Genomic DNA, 20,833 nt, shown 5'->3' with positions numbered 1-20,833 from the left:
AAGCTTCGCCGCCAGATACCCACACCCATTGTCCAAAGGAAATGCGATATGGATGAACTGGTCAGGCAAATTTGCGTACGCTTTTCCGCCTCTCCCACTCATTCCATTAGTGGTGCGCAAACTACAACAACACTCCCTCACTCTCATACTAGTAGCTCCAACTTGGGCCAGACAACCGTGGTACACCACGCTGCTGGAACTCTCTGTAGTACCGCACCAAAAACTACACCTCTCACCATGCCTCCTAACCCAGAACCATGGAGAGATCAGACACCCGGACCCAGCTCAGCTCAACCTTGCGATCTGGCTCCTGAAATCCTAGAATTCGGGTACCTAAATCTTCCCCCTGACTGTATGAACGTCATCAGAGAAGCTAGACGACCTACCACTAGAGCGTGCTACGCTGCCAAGTGGAAACGATTTGTTGTTTATTGCCATAACAACACCATCAATCCCCTGGACGTGTCCATTCAACACATCATAGGCTACTTACTCCACCTACAAAGGTGTAATCTAGCCTATACGTCCATTCGACTACACCTCGCAGCAATTGCAGCTTACTTACAAAACAGGCAACATCTATCACTCTTTAGAGTACCTGCCATTAAAGCCTTCATGGAAGGCCTAAAAAGAATAATTCCCCCCAGAGTACCACCCTCACCTGTGTGGAACTTAAATATCGTTCTCACAAGGCTAATGGGGCCTCCCTTCGAACTCTTGCACAAGTGCGAACTACAATTCCTTACATGGAAAACAGCTTTCCTTGTAGCCATCACTTCCCTTAGAAGGGTCAGTGAGATACAAGCACTTACCATACAAGAGCCTTTTCTTCAAATGCACACGAACAAGGTTGTTCTACGTACCAACCCAAAATTCCTACCTAAAGTCATTTCCCCTTTTCACCTAAACCAATCTGTAGAACTACCAGTATTTTTCTCGCAACCACAGACCATTGCAGAAAGGGCTCTGCACACGCTAGATGTCAAACGAGCCTTACTCTACTACATCGAGGGAACACAACCTTTCCGCAAGACCAAACAACTGTTTGTCTCTTTCTCTCCACCACACAAGGGCAACCCCATCTCAAAATCAGGGATAGCTAGGTGGATTGTAAAATGCATTCAGATTTGCTACCACAAAGCAAAACGAACGCTATCCGTTCCCCCTAAAGCCCATTCTACACGAAAGATAGGGGCTTCCATGGCATTTTTAGGGAACATTCCATTAGATGATATCTGCAAAGCAGCTACATGGTCGACACCGCACACTTTCACCAAACACTATTGTGTAGATGTGCAAACTAAGCAACAAGCCTAATGTGGGCCAGGCTGTACTCAAAACATTATTTCAAACAACTGCAACAGATACCGGTGGTCGCTGCTAAGGTTGGGAACTGCTATATAGTCTATGCAAAAGTGTATAATCTGCAGCTCATATGCCTCGAACTGAATATGCTACTTACCAGTATGCATCTGTTCTTGGCATGTAGAGCTGCTGATCTACACACGCCCACCCGCCTCCCCGGCTACCTGTATCCGTTCCAGTCTATCTTATTTAGATACACACATGGGTTTCTTCACTGTTATTACTACGCTCCATCTTTCCCTGCTGGCGAAAAACAATCTGAGGATGGAGCCGAAGCCCATGCGCAATACCATTCAAAGGAGGAGTCACCGACCTCATGACTTCCAAAGACTTTCCAAGAGGAAAAACAAACTGCAAACATCCGGGCCCAACACCAGATGGCGATCTATGCAAAAGTGTGTAGATCTGCAGCTCTACATGCCAAGAACAGATGCATACTGGTAAGTAGCATATTCCTTACCTCTAGATGTTTAGCCACATGTACGTCATACATTTTAGGCACTGCTCCTTTCATCTGGTCTTCCTGTGCTAGTCTGTGAAGATTATCAGCAAGATGTTACCCTTTTAGAGGTCTCTCCTGTACCTTCACTGCTCCTCTTTCTGTTCTCAGGAACTACAGATGCCGTGTACCTGCTGTCTGCTAGCACTGATGGCAAGTGGCTGGCCACCGCCCACCAAAACTGTGAGATTCACATCTACAATATCCCGAAGTTAAAGGTGACTGTTTTGGGAAACTGCTTTAGTGTATGAGCACAGGTTTTCTTTTGCAGTTAACAAGGCGATTTCTATCATCTAATAAGAGTGGGGGAATCATAAATCTGTGTTTATATTGTTTGTGCTATCTATGGTGATTCAAGGCTGACACGGGAGCTATTGCTCAAAGTACTTTCCTTCTATGTTGAACTGATGAAAGGAGGAAAGAAGCCATGAATGTGGCGACTCTGTTAACTGTGTCAGCTCAGCAGGCTTCCTGGCTAGTGAGGCGTGCAGTTATACAAAGAGCTTGTTCAAAGAGCCCGAATTCCGATGGGTAGACATGACAAGGCTGTATCACAATCTCATGCTTTTTTTTCTCTCCATGCAGCATTACTGTACTGTTCCAAGCTATGACTACCCAGCTACTGCTTTGGCTATCCAACCGGTTACCAATAACTTGGTTGTTGTTCACTCGGACCAGCAAGTAAGTGTCATATCTAGAGCCTTATGATGTGAAGGGACTGACTGTTGATATTATACACCTTTAAATATGCTTTACTTGTGATCTGCGCTCTGAAATAAGCTTTTATACATGCTTGGGTGTCTGGTGCCAGCATCCAGTCTTGGACCTCAGCTATGCTGCTGTTCATTAGGATGCAGCCTTGCAGTAAAATGGTACACTGTTGCTGGCATAGTGTACATTTTTAGTACCCAAATGCATCACAGCAGTCCATGGTGCACGGTTACTCTCCCAGTAACTAAGTATCTCGTAGCTGGTCATGAAGCATTCATGGTATGCCGGCAACAGGATATCACACAAGTGGCCAAAGCTCGTTAGCTGTAGCAGAAATGGTGTACACTGCAACTGGTCATGGTGCGTGATATGGTATAATATGGTAGCGTATGCCACTAACCGCATACACTGCCGCTGGGCATGGATCAAGCTTACTAGCTCAGCAACTATCTTCAGCATGCTTCCTTGGCTGTTTTCTCAATAGAGGGATACCCTAGACAACATGTTACCTGGTGTCAGTCCTATTAAGACAGGATATGTTTATTTAAACCTTTTCTTTCCAGTAACAAGACGCACTGAAAGGGTTGTTGTATTTGCTTGCTGTTTCAGTCGTTTCAGCAGTTAGTAGGATTGATAGGATTGCCCAAAGGAAATGTTTGACATCACTGTAAGAAGAAGTTCCCAGAGTTTTTATATGAAAAGACATGGATGCTGTTAGTATGCTTATTTTTACTTTGTGCCTTGTAATGCAAGTCTTATACATGCCTCCATGTGTCCGATTGAGTCAGCACTTTTTTTTAACAATGGACTCGAAAAACTGTTAATGTGGCTAAAATTAAGAATTTTAATGCTGTAGGAAAGCACATCGGTTGGCCAACAGAAAGGTATGTGTTCAAAGGCCTAGAAACACAGAGAAGACTTTATGAACTAAAGTAAACGTGATTCTGGTATTGAGACAAGGAAGCCACACTGAGCCTGTGTAAGAAAGCAGTATAAGAGAAAAAAGATGAATTGTGCGACTTGACGTTTGTTTTCAGATAGTGAAGTTTGTATGTCAAATGAAGCTGTTTTGGGTTGGAGAGGAGATAAATGGTGAATGCTTGTCTTATAAATAGCCTGTCATGGTGACCTTTTCATTACTTCTTTTACTCTAATGAAAAAGCCCGGGCAGAGTCAGATGTAGCTGCACTTGACACAAACAGACTCAAGGAGGAGGTTGATGTTTGATTGCCAGTCATTCTAGCTGCATTGATTAGGAAGTTTTTGGAACTGCTTCCCAGTAAACCTCTGGTCTGGATGGTATTCAACAAAACGTATCCTCTCAATTATCCACTTGAGTACATCTCCATAACCGTTGGATGAACTCTGCCACCAAGTTACCCTCCTCCATTATGTACCATAACTGGATACGCTCGGGTTGTGCCATGACCGTACTCTCCCAGGATGTGCTGTAACTGGACTCTCTCTGGATGTGCTGCAAATGGACTCAGAGCTAAGGTCAGGACCAGTCAGGGCTCTGAGCCAGGAATGGAACTATGAACAGAGCTGGGCTCAGAGAGCTGATCATGTCAGACTTCAGAGAGCCGTTACAGGACTGGGGCAGGATCATGGGGCCAGGAACATGGCTTTAGAGAGCGATTCATTTTGTAGCCAGTTCGCAGCACTGTGTTGCTTCACAGCTAGGTTTGGTCAACATAAATACCAATACATCACCATGCTTGGAGCTGTTCCTAGCCTGAATCAGAGCTGTTTAGTGCCATTTGAAACCGATTTGTAGCTTGATGGGTGTCTTAGTTTGGATGCAGCCCATAATCTGTTTGGCTTGAGCAGGGTACGTTGACTGGCTGGTATGTTTATAAGACTGGTTGCCATGGAGGGTTTGCATGATTGTGTACCAATGGACAGGCCCTTAGTGTGATTCAATTGCCCTATATTTAGTCTAGTTGGTGTACAAAGTTGGCTCTCTATATAGTGGACCACAACGAGGTACACTGTGTAGAGTCCAGGCAACACTTATTGGTTTAGAGAGGCAAAAATTATAACACTTAATGTTCTCTTTTGTGGTAGTGTGGCCGAGCAGTTTAGGCTAATCAGAGGGTAGTGCTAAGCATTTTTTTGTACTCACAGAGGCAATAAATGAGACGGACACTCAAAGAATAAATCCAAGACCAATTTAGAAAACTAAGTCTTATTTTTACATACATTTTTATACCAAGAACTTCTTTATCAAGTAAGAACTTTTTCAAATATGGATTTTTTTACAGGAAAGTAAAATGTCTACTTAAATGGTCTTTGTGTGTAATGCCCTATGGGAGAAAATGATATATACGGTATACAGGTACTTGCTGTAGGTTTCCGGGGGTCCCTTTCAGGACTTAAGGTGGTAGGGGCGTAATGTCCAGAAGTACCACCAGCAGTTACTCGATACCTTCCCTGGGGCGCCTGGGTGCAGAGGTGCTGGTCGGGTTGGTAGCTTTGCGTGCGGTGTCTTTCGTTGGCCCCCCCTCCTTCTTTCCACTGGTAGTCTGCAGAGGGGGACATGGGGACAAGTCTGGGTGCTCCCAACAGGAGGCTCGTGTCACAAAAAAAGCACCGTCGATTCTCTGGTACCCGGGCTGGGGTTCTCGGGTGCGGAGTAGATGGGTTGGCTGGGCTCGGTGCACTAAAGGCCCTAACAGTTGTCGGTCTCGTTGGCTGAGGGTGCAGGAATAAGGACAGCTGGGCCACTCTGGAAGTGTGTCTCTGCTGTGCTGACGTCCCTCGACAGCTGCTCGGTTTCAGTGCAGTGGGAGTCAGGATTGGAGTCTCACAGGCTTTGTTTGGTGCAAGGGGTCCAGTGCCCTGGCTACTGGTGCTGTGTGGCTCTAGTTAGTCCTAGTGTCCTCTCACTCGGTGGGGATACAGCTCTGACCTTCTGGAGCACAGGTGCCGCTTCCTGGGCAGCTGCTGCGTCGGGCTGGCCAGTGAGCTGCAACACGGTGAACGGGACTCGGCTTCTTTGGTGCCTACGGACTGCAGGGGAGTAGCTCCTCTACTCCAACAGAGACTGTTGGCAATTTGTGAAGGACTGACAATCTACCAGGGTTGTTGGCAGATGCTCAGCTGCATGACAAGTTGGTTTCTTCACGATTGTCGAGACTGGTGCAGGCAGGTAGGCTTTGGTGCCCACAGCAAGTCTTCAGTTCTCGTGGCTAAGGCTTGTCCTGTTCTTCGGGATCCATCAAATCGGAGTTCCTTGCATTATGGGTGCCTCCTAAATACTCAATTTAGCTGCATTAATTGGAGTCACAGGTAATAGCCAATGGGCTACTTACCTTTAGGGTGACTACACCGCCTATCTGACCACTTCCTGTTGGAAGTGGGCATAACCCTGACCCAGTGAACCTAATTCCACCAAAAACCAAGATGGCGGGATTATAGTTTCTGGATTCACATCCGGTAGCCCACCTTAGGGGTGGAACTGCCTCCTGACTAGCTAATTTCCCCAACTGTCCTGGTGCCAAATGGGCCCTGAGCAGAGAGTGGCATTTTGTCTCTCAGGGGGAAGCCTGGGTCGCTTTTCAGCGGCGGCAGAGGCCTTTGAAGCCTACTGCTTTGGTATGCTGACTATTAGCCATCTTGTTTGGAGGAGGTAACATCCCCTTCGGCCGAAGCAGGCATTGTTTCTGCCCCAGAGAGCATGGGCTCTCACCTACAGGGAGGTCAGAATCCTGTCTGTGGGGACAGGCTGGTCTACATCAGTCAACTAGCACACAAGTGGTTGATAGGTTTTCAGGGTGCACCTCTAAGGTATCTTCTGGGTGCATCTATTAATAATTCCATCACTAGAATCATAGTGGGTTTATTAATGAAAAAAGTTTGAAACCAAATAACTTTGGTTTTAATGAAGCTATCATGTAGCTGGGGAAATTTTAATCACCAGTGCCCAGTACATATTCTCAAGATGGCTTCCCTGTTCACTGGCAATGTCCAAGAATCGACTTAGAAAACACAGGGGCATATCTGCTCCAGATATTTCCTCATGTAATATAATGCACCCTGCTTTAGTGCTGTAAGGCCTACTGTAGCAATGTCTTACATATATTGTATGCAGTGTCTACAGACATGACACACAGGGGGTGACACACACAGGCGTGTGCCATGTCGTGTCTTCACTTTTTTCTGTACCTTATAATGCAGCCTGCAATGACAGTTTGCATGAGTGTGGCGAGGGGTCCCTTAGGGTGGCACAATACTTGCTGGGGTCTTAGGGGACCCTCTTTAGTACCCATGCTCTAGGTACATGGGGTACCGTTTAATAGGAACTTACAGGGGTGCTGAAGGTATTTCCAATAGGGGGAACAATTGTACAGTTTTAGGGAAAGAGATCTGGCACTGGGGACCTGGATAGCAGGAATCCAGTGCACTTCTGTCAAAAGTACTTCAATTATCGGGCAAAAAGTGAGGGTGACAGTAGGATGTTGGCTCTCTATACAGTGCACCAAAATGAGGTGCACTATGAAGAGAGTCCAGGCAAACCCCAAAGGAATTACAGAGGCACAAATTACTCCCCAAATGCTCTCTTGTGGTAGTGTGGGCGAGCAGTCAGGCATGTCAGAGGGTAGTGCTCAGCATTTATTACACACACCCAGGCAGTAAATGAGACACACACTCAATAAAGAAATCCAATACCAATTTATAAAAATAGCGTACTTTTATATACATTTAGACACCAGGATTATCAGAATTGGGTAAGTACTTTTCGAGGTATGAATTTTTACAGTTTTCATAAATGGACACTTGCATTTTCTGGACCTGCAATGTTATCCTATAGAGGAAAAACATGTATTACATTTAGGCACTTGTCAATGACTTGCGGGACTGTTCTTCTGGACTTGAGGTGAGTAGGGGGCAAGGTCCAAGGCCACACTATCAGGTCACCTCTGGGAGCTCTGGGGAATCCTAGTGCAGAGGGTCGTCACAGTGTCTAGTGTCCCATTCACTAAAATGAGAGAACAGTCCTTTTATAAAGAGGCTGCAAGCAGGGACTGGGGCACCAGTCCAGGGTAACCCATAGTGGGGCTCGACCCTTGAGATCCTCAGGCATGCAGGGACACCTTTGGTCCACTTCTCCTCGAGCTGTGGGGCTCGAGTGCAGTGGTGTCTGCTGCGGTCGGATTCCGGTGCGGTTGGAGGCGGGCTGAAGAAAGAGGCTGCAGGCGGCGACTGGAAATCCAGTTTGGTCTAACCCAAGCATAGGCTTGGGTCTGGGCACCCAGTTGGCGCCGCCAACTCCCTTGGACTCGGGTTCTGGAGCGTGGTTGGCTAGAGGCTTTGGGTGGCAGCGGTCACAGACTCACTTCTTTGTCTTTGTTTTTTGCAGGAGGGGCAAACAGGGCAGCTGAACCACTCATGAAGTGGGTCTCACTGTGTCTAAAGTCCCTCGACGTGCAGGTCAGTCTTCCTCGCCGTTGATGTCCTTGTCTGCTGCAAGGGGTCCAGAACCCAAGATATTGACACTGGGCGGCTCAGGTGGTCCTGACGTCCCCACACTTGGAGGGAGAATGAGTCTGACCTGTGGGAGGACTGCTACCAGAAAAGTCATACCTACATCAGGTTAGGCCGCCTTTGCGGTGGTACTAGCATGGGGGTGGGCATGCGTGCCTGACTGGCTAATTTTCCCACCTGCCCAGGTGCCAAAGGGCTCTCGACAAAGGGGTCAGCTTCCTCTCCTGTGAGAGAAGCCAAATTTGCATTTCAAAGGCGGCAACTTCTTTGAAGCTTGCCGGCCTAGAAAGGCTAATGAACAGGTCATCCTGTGGGAGGGGATGTGACACCCTCTTTCTGGACAGACTTTGTTCCTGAGAGCAAAAGACTCTCACCCTAAGAGGTCAGAAACTTGTCTTGGGTGGCAGGCAGCCAACACACCAGAGGCTAGGCTGGTAGGTTTTCAGGGGGAACCTTTAAGGTTCCCTCTGGGTGCATGTATTAATAAAGCCGACACTGGAATCAGTGGGTGCGAATTAATACAGGATGTTTGATATCGAACACCATACATTTCAGTAAAGCCATTATGTAGCTGGGGAACTCATTTTGGCCAGTGCTCATGTGCATAGCTTCAGAGGGCTTCCTGCTCACTTGTAATATCTAGCAATTTGACTAGACAGCACAGGGGCATATCTGCTTATGCGGATATATCCTCACATAAAATATAATGCACCCTGCCTTCGGGCTTATAACCCTGCTGTAGGGGTGACTTGCATATATTAGATAGTCTCTTTGGAATGACGCACAGGGTTCACTCATGGTTTGCACCATGTCACGGAGCCTGCACTGGCAGTCTGTGTGGAATTTGTATGTGGGTGTCTTAGGGTGGCATAAGCTATTCTGCATACCTTAGGGAGCATCTTTAGTATCACTGCCCTAGGTACCTGGAGCACCATTTACTAGGACTTACAGGGGTGCTAAACTCCTTAGCCAATTGTAGCATAATTTGACGTTGCCTTGCTTTAGGGAGGGAGCACTGACAATGAGGTTTGGTTATCAGGCCTCAGTCCCCTGTCTTGAGTTGAAAATCAGCATCTAGTAGCTAAAAAAGGGGGCAAAAAGTGGGGAATAAATGCAACACAAGCTCAGTTTCCTACACAAGCCCCCAGCACACAGGCCAGGAGACTCGGCCACCACCTGGGAGAGTCTTCCTAGTCTGTCAGGGGAGAAGGAGAGTAAGGGGACAGGCTGCATTGTTGCAGGACCTACCTGCTTCACATTCTTCTGTCCAGGTCACTGCCTCTGGGCATCTTGTAGGTAAATTCTGTGAGGGGGGCCAACAATGCACCCATATCCCCTCACACACTTCCTGAAGTACCCAGTCAAGCCAAGGAATGCCCTGACTTCAGTATGGGTGGTTGGAACTACCCCGTCCAGAATTGTCTGGATCTTAGGCTGTAGGGGTTAAACTTGGCCTCCACCTTCAAGATGGCCCAAGTATACAACTGAGCCCTGCCCTATCTGGCACTTGCTTACCTTGCTAGTGAGGGCTGCACTTCTCGGAGCCTCAAGGACCTTGCCAAGGTGGGTCAGGTGATCCTGCCAGCTGGAACTATAGACCATATCATCACGATAAGCTGCTCTAAAAGTCTCCAGCCCAGCAAGGACTTTGTTGACAAACCTTTGGAAGGTGGCAGGGGCATTCTTTAGTCTAAAGGGCACATCAGTAAACTGATCATGCTCATCTGGGGTCGAGAATGCAGATTTTTCTTTTGCTCCATGGGTCAGACCGATCTGCTAGTACCCTGATGTCAAATCAAAAGTACTGAGATACTTGGCTGCCCCTCACCTGTTAATGAATTTGTCATCCCTAGGAACTGGGTGTGCATCTGTATTGGTTACTGCATTGAGGCCCCTATAGTCCATACAAAACCTCAGCTCCTTTTTACCACCCTGGGTGTGAGGGCTGAGGACTAAAACAACTGGGCTGGCCGAAGGGCTTTCAAAGGGTTCAGAGACTCCCATTCCAGCATCTTGCTTACTTCAGCTTCGATGATCTCTTTAACATGATCAGACTGCCTGTAGATTTTTTTTTGACGGGTCAGCTGTCCCCAGTGTCCACATCATGTGTACAACAGTTAGTCTGACCAGATGTCAAAGAGAAGAGCTCAGCATTCTGATGCAAGGCTTGCCTGCAGTCAAGCTGCTGTTGGGCAGAAAGGGTGTCTGAGTAGACAACTTCTTTCACTGACCCATCTGTAGGGTTGTAGAGAGGAGGTCAGGTAGTGGTTCACTCTCTTCGTCATGATGCTCATCTGTGACCATCAGCATGGTCATCTCAGCCCTGTCATGGTAGGGTTTAAGGCGGTTTACATGGATGACTCTTTCTGGGTTCCTGGAACTGCGAACGTCCACCAGATAGGTGACCTCCCCTTTTCTTCCCAGGATAGGGTAGGGCCCACTCCATTTGTCCTGGAGGGCCGTAGGAGCCACTGGCTCCAAAACCCCCACCTTCTGTGCTGGTTGGAACTCTGCCAGCGCAGCCTTTTGATCATGCCAGAGTTTCTGGAGCTCTTGGCTGGACACAAGGTTTTTGAATGATTTTCCCATGTACTCGGCCATTCTAGAATGAAGGCCATGCACATAGTCCACTATGTCTTGCTTGGACTCTTTGAGAGGTCTCTTCCAGCCTTCCTTCATAAGACACAATGATCCCCTTACAGGATGACCAAACAGAAGTTCAAAGGGGAAAACCCTACTCCCTTCTGTGGCACTTCCCTGTAGGCAAAAAGCAGGCATGGTAGTAAGACATCCCAGCTCGTTCTGTATTTGTCGGGAAGTCCACAAATCATCCCTTTAATGGTCTTGTTGAATCTCTCAACAAGATCATTTTATTTTTATTTTTATTTTTTAACTTTTTTATTCATTTTTTGAGGGTGATAAGGGGTAGTGAACTTATAGGTCGCTCCACATTCTTCCCACATTTGTTTTAGGTAGCCAGACATGAAGCTTGTACCTGTGTCTGACACCACCTCCTTTGGAAAACCCACTCTGGTAAAGATACCAATGAGCGCCCTAGACACTGTAAGATCAGTGGTACTCCTTAGGGGAATTGCTTCAGGGCCTACCTTGTAGCATGATCCACTACAACCAGTATGAATCTGTTACCTGGTGCAGTTGGCGGGTCAAGGGGACTGACAATATCATCACTTACCCTTTCAAAGGGAACCCCAACCACTGGAAGTGGAATTATGAGGGGCTTTGGGTGGCCACCAGTCTTGTCACTGGCTTGACAGGTGGCACAGGGCTTACAAAACTATTTCACTTTCTGGGACATAGCTGGCCAGTAGAAGTGGGTGACTAACCTACTCTAAGTTTTTGCCTGTCCAAGATGCCCAGCTAGGGGATGTCCTGTGCCAGTGTGAGGTGAAACTCTCTATACTGCTGATGCATTACCACTCTCCTAGTGGCACTAGGTTTGGGGGTCTCTGGCCTCAGTGTAAAGGAGCACCCCTTCATTCTGTGACAAATTCTCCTCCATATACAGCAACTTCGACATTCAACAGGACCCAGTCACCCTCACAACTCAACTTCCCATCAAAGCAGAGGAACAAATCCTGACCTCATGGTCTGCCATCGCCGAAATTGCTGCTGTCATGAACCAGCCACTCAGGAGCCCCAGCTAACCCTTGTCCCCACCATGCCTTCATCAAAGGATTCCTACCGTTCAACAAAGCACTAACACCCATCCCTAACGCCTCCATTGACTCAGCTGCATTCCCGGTCCCCTGGAAACATACCACCATCATGCTCCTGATCAAGAAACCATCCGCTGACACAGCCACACTTTCCAACTACAGATCTATCCCTTTCCTACCATACACAGAAAAGGTCTTAGACAAACTAATCAACTGATGCCTCACTGACCACCTCAGCAACCACCTGCTGCTCAACACCACACAATCGGGATTCAGGCAAAACCACAGTACAGAAACAGCACCTATCACAGCCACAAACAACATCCACATGATCCTTGACAGAGGAGACACGGCAGCCCTCATTCTCCTGGACCTCTCTGCAGCATTTGACACAAACACACCTCATCCTTATCATGCACCTGCATGACAAAGACATCCAATGACCCGCCTTCTGCTGGATCTGCTCCTTCTTAACAGATAGACAGATAAACACAAGCTGTCAGCCAGGCTCCTTACTCCTCTGGAGCTTACAAACTCGTGTGCGAAGTGCCTCAAGGTCCCTCACACAGCCCCCCCCCCCCCCTCTTCAACACATACGTGATCCCTCTGGCCAACGTAATCGGCATCCTATCCTGACAACACGCAACTCATACTCCCATAGATTACCCCCCCCCCCCCATACAAGAAACAAGTTCGCCGCCCGCATGACCAAATTCACTAATTGGATGAAAGCTAACTGTCTTAGGCTCAACACTGACAAGATAGAAGTAATGATCTTCGGCAAGAACATCTCACCATGGGACTTCAACTGGGTTGGCTGGCCGAATTTGAACACGCCCCCATACCCAGCAGCCAAACCAGGAACATTGAACTAATCATCGACTGCAAACTGGACATGAACGCACAAGTCACTACATCACTGCATCCTTATTCCACACCCTGAAGATGCTGAGGAAGATCTTCAAATGGCTGCCAAGCAACACTAGAAATATTGTTACTCCTGCCCTAGTCACCAACAAATTGGACTATGGGAACACCCTCCATGCCAGGATCTCCAAGCACTCTCTTTAGAAGGCTGCAAACCATCCAGACTTCGGTCAACAGCCAGACTCATCCTCAACCTCTCACACCCAACTCACAATACAACACACTTCAGGGAGCGCCATTGGCTCTCGAAACACAAACACTCATTTGAAACTCCTCACTCACTGCACAACTTAGACCCCACTTACTTGAACAGTTGCATCGCCTTCCACCAACCACCCTGACTCCTACTTGCACACATCCCACGCATATCAAGATCCACATAAGATGATGTGCATTCTCTCACATTGCTTCTACAGCATGAAAAGCACCCCCTCCACATCCAAGACTCCCCCTCGCTTGAAAAGTCCCAAGAAGCTAAATGCCTGGCTTTCCAATTAACCAACCTACCAAAGGCAGGGCTAGGCGCACTCACCTGCTTAGCGCCAGGATACCATCGCTGGTGACAGTGCGCTTTACGAATACACATAACATAAAATAACGAGATGCCTACTTTCAGGCTCTGATTGAACCAGTACTATTACAAATACCTCAAGTTTGTGTTTGGGTATTTTAATTACCTGTCTCATCGAAGGTACTACCCTTTGGGATAAGGTCTACTGCAAGGGTTTTCACAAAATGTCAGGCTACTGAGGGGCAATTCCTTTCTACCGTGCCAGAAGAACATAATTACAGTCATTCAACTGCTGCACTCGTTGGGGTTTTCATCCCCACTGCAGGAGTGCCTAATGAGGAGGTGGTCACAAAATGAGGAAAAGTGGGAGTAAATAATGGTTGTCATGAAGCAGGTTCACATAGAGCGGATTCAAAGAAAACGTGATGAGAGGCAGACATTTCAGAGCTCCACTTCCTTTTGTGATGATAACGAAGGATGTGTCATGCTCAAGAGTGGGTGCACGTATGGAGAACCTCTACATAAAGGGTCAATGGAACACAGAAGAAGCTGTCCAGCACAGAAACTTGTTAAGAGATATAGACTGTCTTCCTACCAGTAAAAGCTTTTCAAACACAAAATAAAAATACTTTGATACAGCGAGAGAGAGAGAACACAATAACCATGGTTTACCAGAACAAAGAGGAAGACTCCTATACCGTGCCAAAACTTTTACAAGAGATATGGAAATGAGCAATAAAGAACAACATCATGGCTGGAGCTGTTATGAGGACAGCTGAACTGAGAGGTTGACGGATTAAACTGAGAAGTAAGCATTTCTTACGAGCGATTACTGAATCAAAAATTCATATAAGTGAACTTTGGAGAGTGGGAAGAACACCATCCATAGACATGTTTGCAAATGGAGAAAATGCAAAATGCCAATACTTTGCATCTGAGTTGTAAAATGTACTCTCCCTGGAAAATGCGGAGACCGCAAGGGATATTTGTATACGCTTTCCCCCCTGGTATTGCTGTTGCCAAAAGTAATCAGCAAATTCAGGGTACGACGGATAAAAGGGGTACATATAGCCCCGTGTGGGTGAGATAGATGTAGTTCTCGCAACTAAGGACAATGTCCAAAGGACACCTGAAAATATTACCAAAGCCTAACAATGTAGAAAGGAAAGAGGTCCCATCCAGAACGAGAACAATTATGCCTAGTGCATGCCACTCAAACTGAGTTTGCATACCTTAATCTTCCAAAAATGTGTTTGGCAGACATTACAGTGGCAAAAAGTTCAGCCATTCGCAGGTTTAGCACTGCGAAATGGCAAGGATCTCTCAACTTGAACCAACAACAGAAACTCACAAATAACTGAACCAGCAAGGCTAGCATAATGAGCTACTTCATGCATGTGGTAGATTGAAAATTACTTTACACATCGCTAAAAGTCTGTTTGTTAACAATGGTACCTTATACAAGGGTTTAGGATTACAAACATCTTTTCAAGATGCCAGCCATGAAAAGATTTGTAGAAGGGGTTTAGAAAATATAACTACCAATATCCATCCCTCCACCAAAGTGCAACTTAACTGCTAAAACCATCTTCTCAAGCCCTACATAGTGCAGACTTGACACTAAAAACTGCCTTTGTGGTGGCAGTCTTATGACTGAGAAGGTAAGTGTGATCAAATTGCTTACTCTTCAAGAACAGTAATTTAAGATGCATAAACAGAAGAGTGGTGAAAATCATGATTACATTTATACTCCAGGTTACCGGCTCTCACATTAAATAGATCATCCAAATGCTGATGTTTTTCCACAACCATACAACATCAGAAGAAATTATATTGCACATACTGATTATCAGGAGGGCCATAAAGTACTGTGTACAAACTACAAAGTACATAAGGAACAGTTATTTGTGGCACACACGCAACATCCAAATGGGCAACCAGGATTATAAGCTTTTGTAGTGTGATGGATAGTGCAAACTATCCAGACATGCTTATTGTTTTTTTGAGCTGTTTAGGTCCGCTAGCGCCAAGCCACCTCTGTATTGGTCGCTCTAGAAAAACTGTTACTTACTCGAAGGCAGGGAAAACTCTTCAGTGTAAATCAAGAGTGCATTTCACTAGAAATAAAGGGGTCATGCTGGTGTGCGTAGGAAGCATCTTACTACAAGACATTTTCAAAGCAACAACATGGTCCTACGCACGCATCTTATCAAAACATTATTGTGTAGACATCCAGGTACAAGAAAGCAAAAGTGGAAACATCCGAGTTGAAACATATATTTAGTACTGTCCACCCTTTGCACTCCCCTTTGCAACAGGAGGAAAACCACTGTATATTGTATGCATGTCATGTGATTTTAGAAGACTTCACGCTGCATAAGAGACTGGTTACTTACTCCTATAGATCTTAAACCTTCCCCACACCTTCCCTCTGACTAACTGGTGAAGAGAACACAAGGGAACAACCATTTGCAATGCAATAGGTCTCACAGTTCCGTGAGTTTCAGCTATTGGCAGTGTAAATAACAATGCCTTTTATTTATGTTTTTAAAACAAAAATAAAAGGCATTATTATTTGCAATGTCAATAGCTCAAACTCTCGTAAATGCGAGACCTATTACATTGCAAATGCTTGTTCTTTTTTGCCATCTAAAATTCGAAAAGGGTTTTCCATAACACACATTTTAGGAATGTGGCACTTATAGTTTCCACTGTTTCCAATCTTTGTTCCTTTAGAATAGCCTGGTTGTCAGGAGCTTCTCAAACTAGGGGTACACTGTTACTGCTCAAGGGTCTTTTCAAAATATTTTGAGTGGGCCATGTATCTGAATCCATTATTAACCTTTTCAGAGCCACTCACATCTTCGTTCTCCCTTAAGAGCCACCCATATGTATTATAAAAAAGTACAATCAGTCTAGAGAGAGAAAATACTAAACTACACATATTGCAATATTTTGACTAATGTGCCACGTCCACATCATTGTTGCGGCGAAATGCCTACAGACAGCGGTCTTAATCTGAGCATATAGAAAATTCAGAATCAATTAACTCAGTCTAATTAATGGCCAGATGCTTGTGGACACGGTATCATAAATAACAAATAGTTTCTCCTGTGGAGTACCGGGGCACACATTCCATTGCAGAGCACGCTCTCTGGCCACTGTGAAACAATTGAAACGAATGTCTAACTACCTTGACGTGAGCCAAGGCGCATAATTACATAAACCTTTTGATATTTAGTTTCCCGAATCTACGGTTTATCTCCGTGACCTTCACTGATGCATTGAAATCCATCCTGTCCTGTCGTCAAGGTGTGCTTTTGATAATCCAAGGCATGAGCGGGTGGGTGGGGGCATGTGTTGGGGGAGGGGGGTGTACTATGTATGTCTCATGGTGCTTCCCTTTCTAGTTTTGCGCTCTCCTCCGTCCCCTGGTATCTCGAGGGTAGGTGTGGGTGTAAACCAGCCTCCATTTGTTGCCCTGTTGACTTTGGGCGTTTCATTTGATCACACTCTATCGATCACATAGCCGCTGCAACACCTGTTCAGGCCAGCGCTCCGTTGAACACACTCGCATGTCTATCAACGGGTGTACACATCCCATTCTAAACTTGTTTTTGTTGATACGTGAATTTTATATGAAGAGAGAGGGTGTAACGGCAAACGGCCTGAGGCAGGCTGTTCGCTATGACCTGTCCCTTACAATAAACACTTCCTCTCCATGTTCTTCTCCCTGTGACCTGTGGGTGGAGGTCGCAGTGTGGACAGCAGACCCCCAAACCTTTACAATAGTCCAATCTGCAGGCGTCCGCTCTTTTACATTGTTATGATTCTGAAATCGGAAGTTGTATGAAACCAGCATCGCGGCACCAACGCTTTACTTTTAATGTTAAAAGTAAAGCGCGGGTGCCACGATTATAGCAGAAGTAAAGAACTAGATGTTTTTTTCTATTTCTTTACTTTTGGTATAATCGCGGCACCCGCGCTTTACTTATAACATCAAAAGTAATGCGCGGGTGCTGCGATTATACCAAAAGTAAACAAAACAAGTGGCACTGAAAGCGATTGCGTCGCGATCGCTATTGTCAAAAAACAACTAGTAGTGCGCACGCGCACCACAGAGGAGCGGGGGGGAGGGAACGCGGCAGCAAGGCGAACGCGCTCTGCTGCGCGTGCTAGCCACCGTCGGGAATGGGCGTAGCAAAGGCGGGACATGCGCCCGCCTTTGCCCAATTGCGTGCATTACTTTGATTTTTTTTTAAACGCTAAACCCAATGGCAGCCAGCGAAAGCCTGCTCACACGCACAAACCTGTGAGCAGCTTTCAGAACCTCAGACAAAAGGGCTCTCGCAGCGCGAGCAGAGTTGCGCACTGCAACACAGGCGCGAGCCCTAAAAAGGGATATATGCTTTCATATTGCTGACAAAATGAATTGCAAAGTGGAAACAACACACTGACGTATTGTGGGCTTACATTCAGCGCCATAGAACACGCCAGTGGTCAACACTCAAAAGAAAAATGTGTTACTAAGTCAGGATTTCCTAACCTAAACACTAGGTGGTGGAATAATGCAATCTATATGAATCTAGAAAAGTTTAACATTGCAAACCTATTGAACTATTGTTGCAGGTAAGGAACCAGTTTCGCCTCTTTACAAGACAAGTGATAAGTGTTTAATGTCTTCCAGGATGAGTGATTATTGAAAAAACTCAAACAGATCGCAGATATCATCTTTCAGGTTCCCTCTAGAATTTGGGAGAATTGGAAATTAGCATACTGTTGATCTAGAATATTATTGTCTATTTCCAACCAAAGTAAATATGATAATGTATTTCTTTGCAATTTTTTCAGGTGTTTGAATTCAGTATTGAGGAGAAGCAGTACACAGACTGGAGCCGGAAGGTGCAGCAGCACGGGTTGCACAAAGACTGGCTTGAGCGGGACACACCCATCACCAATATCACATTCAACCCCAAGAGGCAAACACACATCCTCTTGCACGACACGTACATGTTGTGTATCCTTGACAAGTCCCTGGTGAGCTCTGATTTCCTCATTGTCGCCCATCAAGTTGGTAAAAAATAAGATGGCAGAAGATAGCCAGATCAGGCAGGGGTTATGAAAGGTCAGGTGACTTTGCCGCTGGATTACCAGAGTAAGCCAATGTGAGCGAGAAAAGTGGACGTGCTGCCATCTAGTTTCGGGTTTTGTATCGTCAATCCTACATTCCTGTTCAGTTAAACAAAACGCAAGAAAGAAGTTTGGATGTATCTGTCATTTTGTACTGTGGAACTGTGCAAGCATTTCCATTCAAAATAATATATGGGCAGTGGTCACCTGCAATCATTGCTAAGTGATACCGGATGGATGAGAAATGTAAATCTCCGATAAGCAATCAACATTGAGGCGGGTGTCATGGTGATAGGTACTTGTTGATGATTGCACACCTACAGTTCACTGGGAACCCTCAGTGTGGTGTCCATATGCCGTGTAATGAACACAGATGATCCTCAGTTTGGTATGGGCATGACATGGATTGATTGTGGTTCTACACCTGCAGTACACAAATGAACCTCGGGTGGTGTCAGCGGCTTTGAACCATTGTGGGTTATGGACCTGCAATGCACAGATGAGCCTCAGGATGGTGCCTTTGTGAGACTATGACCCCTAATGATTCCATGCTACAGTGTACATGGTGAATGCTGGTCTGGTTTCATCGCTCTAGACTTAACTGCAGGCTATTAGCACTGTTATGAGAAAGACACATTTAACATGGAGAAATAAATATTTGCATGCTGGCAGCCCAATTTGTTTACCTTGTAAATGCATCTTGGGTATTGTAACTAGTGTTCTGGGTAGAAAACAGGTTAAGTGTTTTGCTAGGAAAAATTGAATAATATTTAGTTACCTTCATTTTCTTCTACACTTCAAATATGTAGCCGCTGCCCGATGATAAAACTGTGTTACAGAATCAGATGAGCCTCAGACGCCTTTCTGAGAGTGCAAGGAAAGCGTCTGCACATGCCTTCAAGATTTCCAAGGCATATCAGGTAAGAGAGCTCTTATGTCCGATATCTGACTTCCACATTCTCTGATCACTTAATGTTGCTTCAATTGAATCAACCTAAAACATACTCACCATGCTCTTAGTTTATTCAAGTTGCCTCCAAACCCTCTTGTAGTCAGCCCACTGTGTAATTCTTTAGATATTACCCTTGTTGTTGTTCTGTGGAATGGACTCATAAATTCTGTCAGTAAGATCCTAAGTTACAGATCAGCAAACTGGCATACTGCTATTTCTATGGGCTCCACGTCCAAGGGCGTGAAAGAGATCGGAAAGAAACTGATGTGAGCGCAGAGGTGGCACAGCTTTAGTGGCCAAACATCACATCCTGGTGGGTTAGAACAGATATGCAGCCAAACAGAGCCACCTACCAGCAAGTGAGGGTTTTGCTATGAAAAATCTTCTGGATCCAGTATGGTGCCTGGGAAATTCACAAGGTGAGGCTGTGTGGTTAGATAGTCTCTGCCAGTAAAGGCATTAAAGAAGGTAAGTAACTTGTTCTTTCAGCCTAAACTCCAGTGCCTCATAATGCTTCTTCAGTGGGTTTGACTATGCACTCAAATACAGTTCGATGTAAAATGTGGTGTAGTATTAATCACTGGTTTTAAGGGTGAATAGTTAGAAGCCAATCCTCTGGTCTAAAAAGGTATTCATTTAATTTTGGTTTAGATGTGCTCTAGAAAGGAGCGACCTCTTAGCTTTGCCAATGATTGTTTCCTGAAAGCGTTGCTTTGTGAGAATTGCCTATGGAAGTGCTGAACTACATTAACTTTTTTTTTTTTCTCTTCTCAATATCTTTATTATTTTAAAAGGTAAAAATTCATACAGTTATAATAAAATGCAATACATCAGAGTAAAGTGATTGTTAAATAATTAAAAGAAAAAAATAATAATAATAATTTAGGAGAATATATACATCAATATAGCATCCATGTCAGAAGAATAACGAAATCACAAAATAATACAAAATCAAAGTATACAATATAAAAAATATTTCATATTAAAATAATAGCAAGAAATTACCTGTATTGCACATAATCCAAAAGATGTCAGAGGAAGAAGAAGAAAGAAATAAAGATAAAAAAGAAAGAAGGAAGAAGAGAGAAAGCAGGAGGAGAGAGAGAGGGGACAAAATATAAATAAATAATATGATCGATAACTAATTAGATAAGGAAATGGATAGACAAATAATTGATGAATGATGAATGGGGGCACCTGCTGCAGTGGAAAATGTAAATAAATTAAGAAGTAGAGACAAAAGGATATTGGGCTACCAACCCTTGAGAGGCCAGTTTCATATATTTATCTAAAGACCTCCAAATAGTATTAGAGATGGAAGGAGTACAATGATTCTCTTCAACAGAGGTATGAGCTCCATGGAGAAATGATACCCAGGCCCACCAAGTATGATAGGACAGGAGATTAAAGGATTTCCACTCGGTATAAGGAGAACTAACAACTGCATATCAGTATCATCCAAAGGGAGAGGAGCGCATGCAGCCCACGTTCCCAATAAAATTGTAGGTAACAAGAGCTCCACTGGAGTAACAAAGATTAGTGATGTTTCTGAATCGAATTCCAAAAGGAGTGTA

The 20,833-nt window shown here is 45.3% G+C and overlaps 1 protein-coding gene across 5 annotated transcripts in view; it reads left to right on the top strand.

Moving 5' to 3' along the window:
* The window catches only part of UTP4 (UTP4 small subunit processome component), a 158,367-nt gene that overhangs the window by 126,420 nt on the left and 11,114 nt on the right, over positions 1–20,833 (top strand). For all 5 annotated transcript variants that reach the window (XM_085638684.1, XM_085638682.1, XM_085638683.1 and 2 more), the window contains exons 13-16: positions 1,976–2,082; positions 2,450–2,545; positions 18,029–18,214; positions 19,117–19,227. In XM_085638684.1, the coding sequence (XP_085494810.1) occupies positions 1,976–2,082; positions 2,450–2,545; positions 18,029–18,214; positions 19,117–19,227 (500 nt within the window). The remainder of the gene's footprint in view (positions 1–1,975; positions 2,083–2,449; positions 2,546–18,028; positions 18,215–19,116; positions 19,228–20,833) is intronic.

This window comes from Triturus cristatus, chromosome 12 (genome assembly GCF_964204655.1).
Source record: "Triturus cristatus chromosome 12, aTriCri1.1, whole genome shotgun sequence".
NCBI classification, from domain to species: Eukaryota; Metazoa; Chordata; class Amphibia; order Caudata; family Salamandridae; genus Triturus; species Triturus cristatus.
The sequence above is the reverse complement of the archived record's forward strand: the minus strand, read 5'-3'. Positions and strand labels throughout refer to the sequence as shown.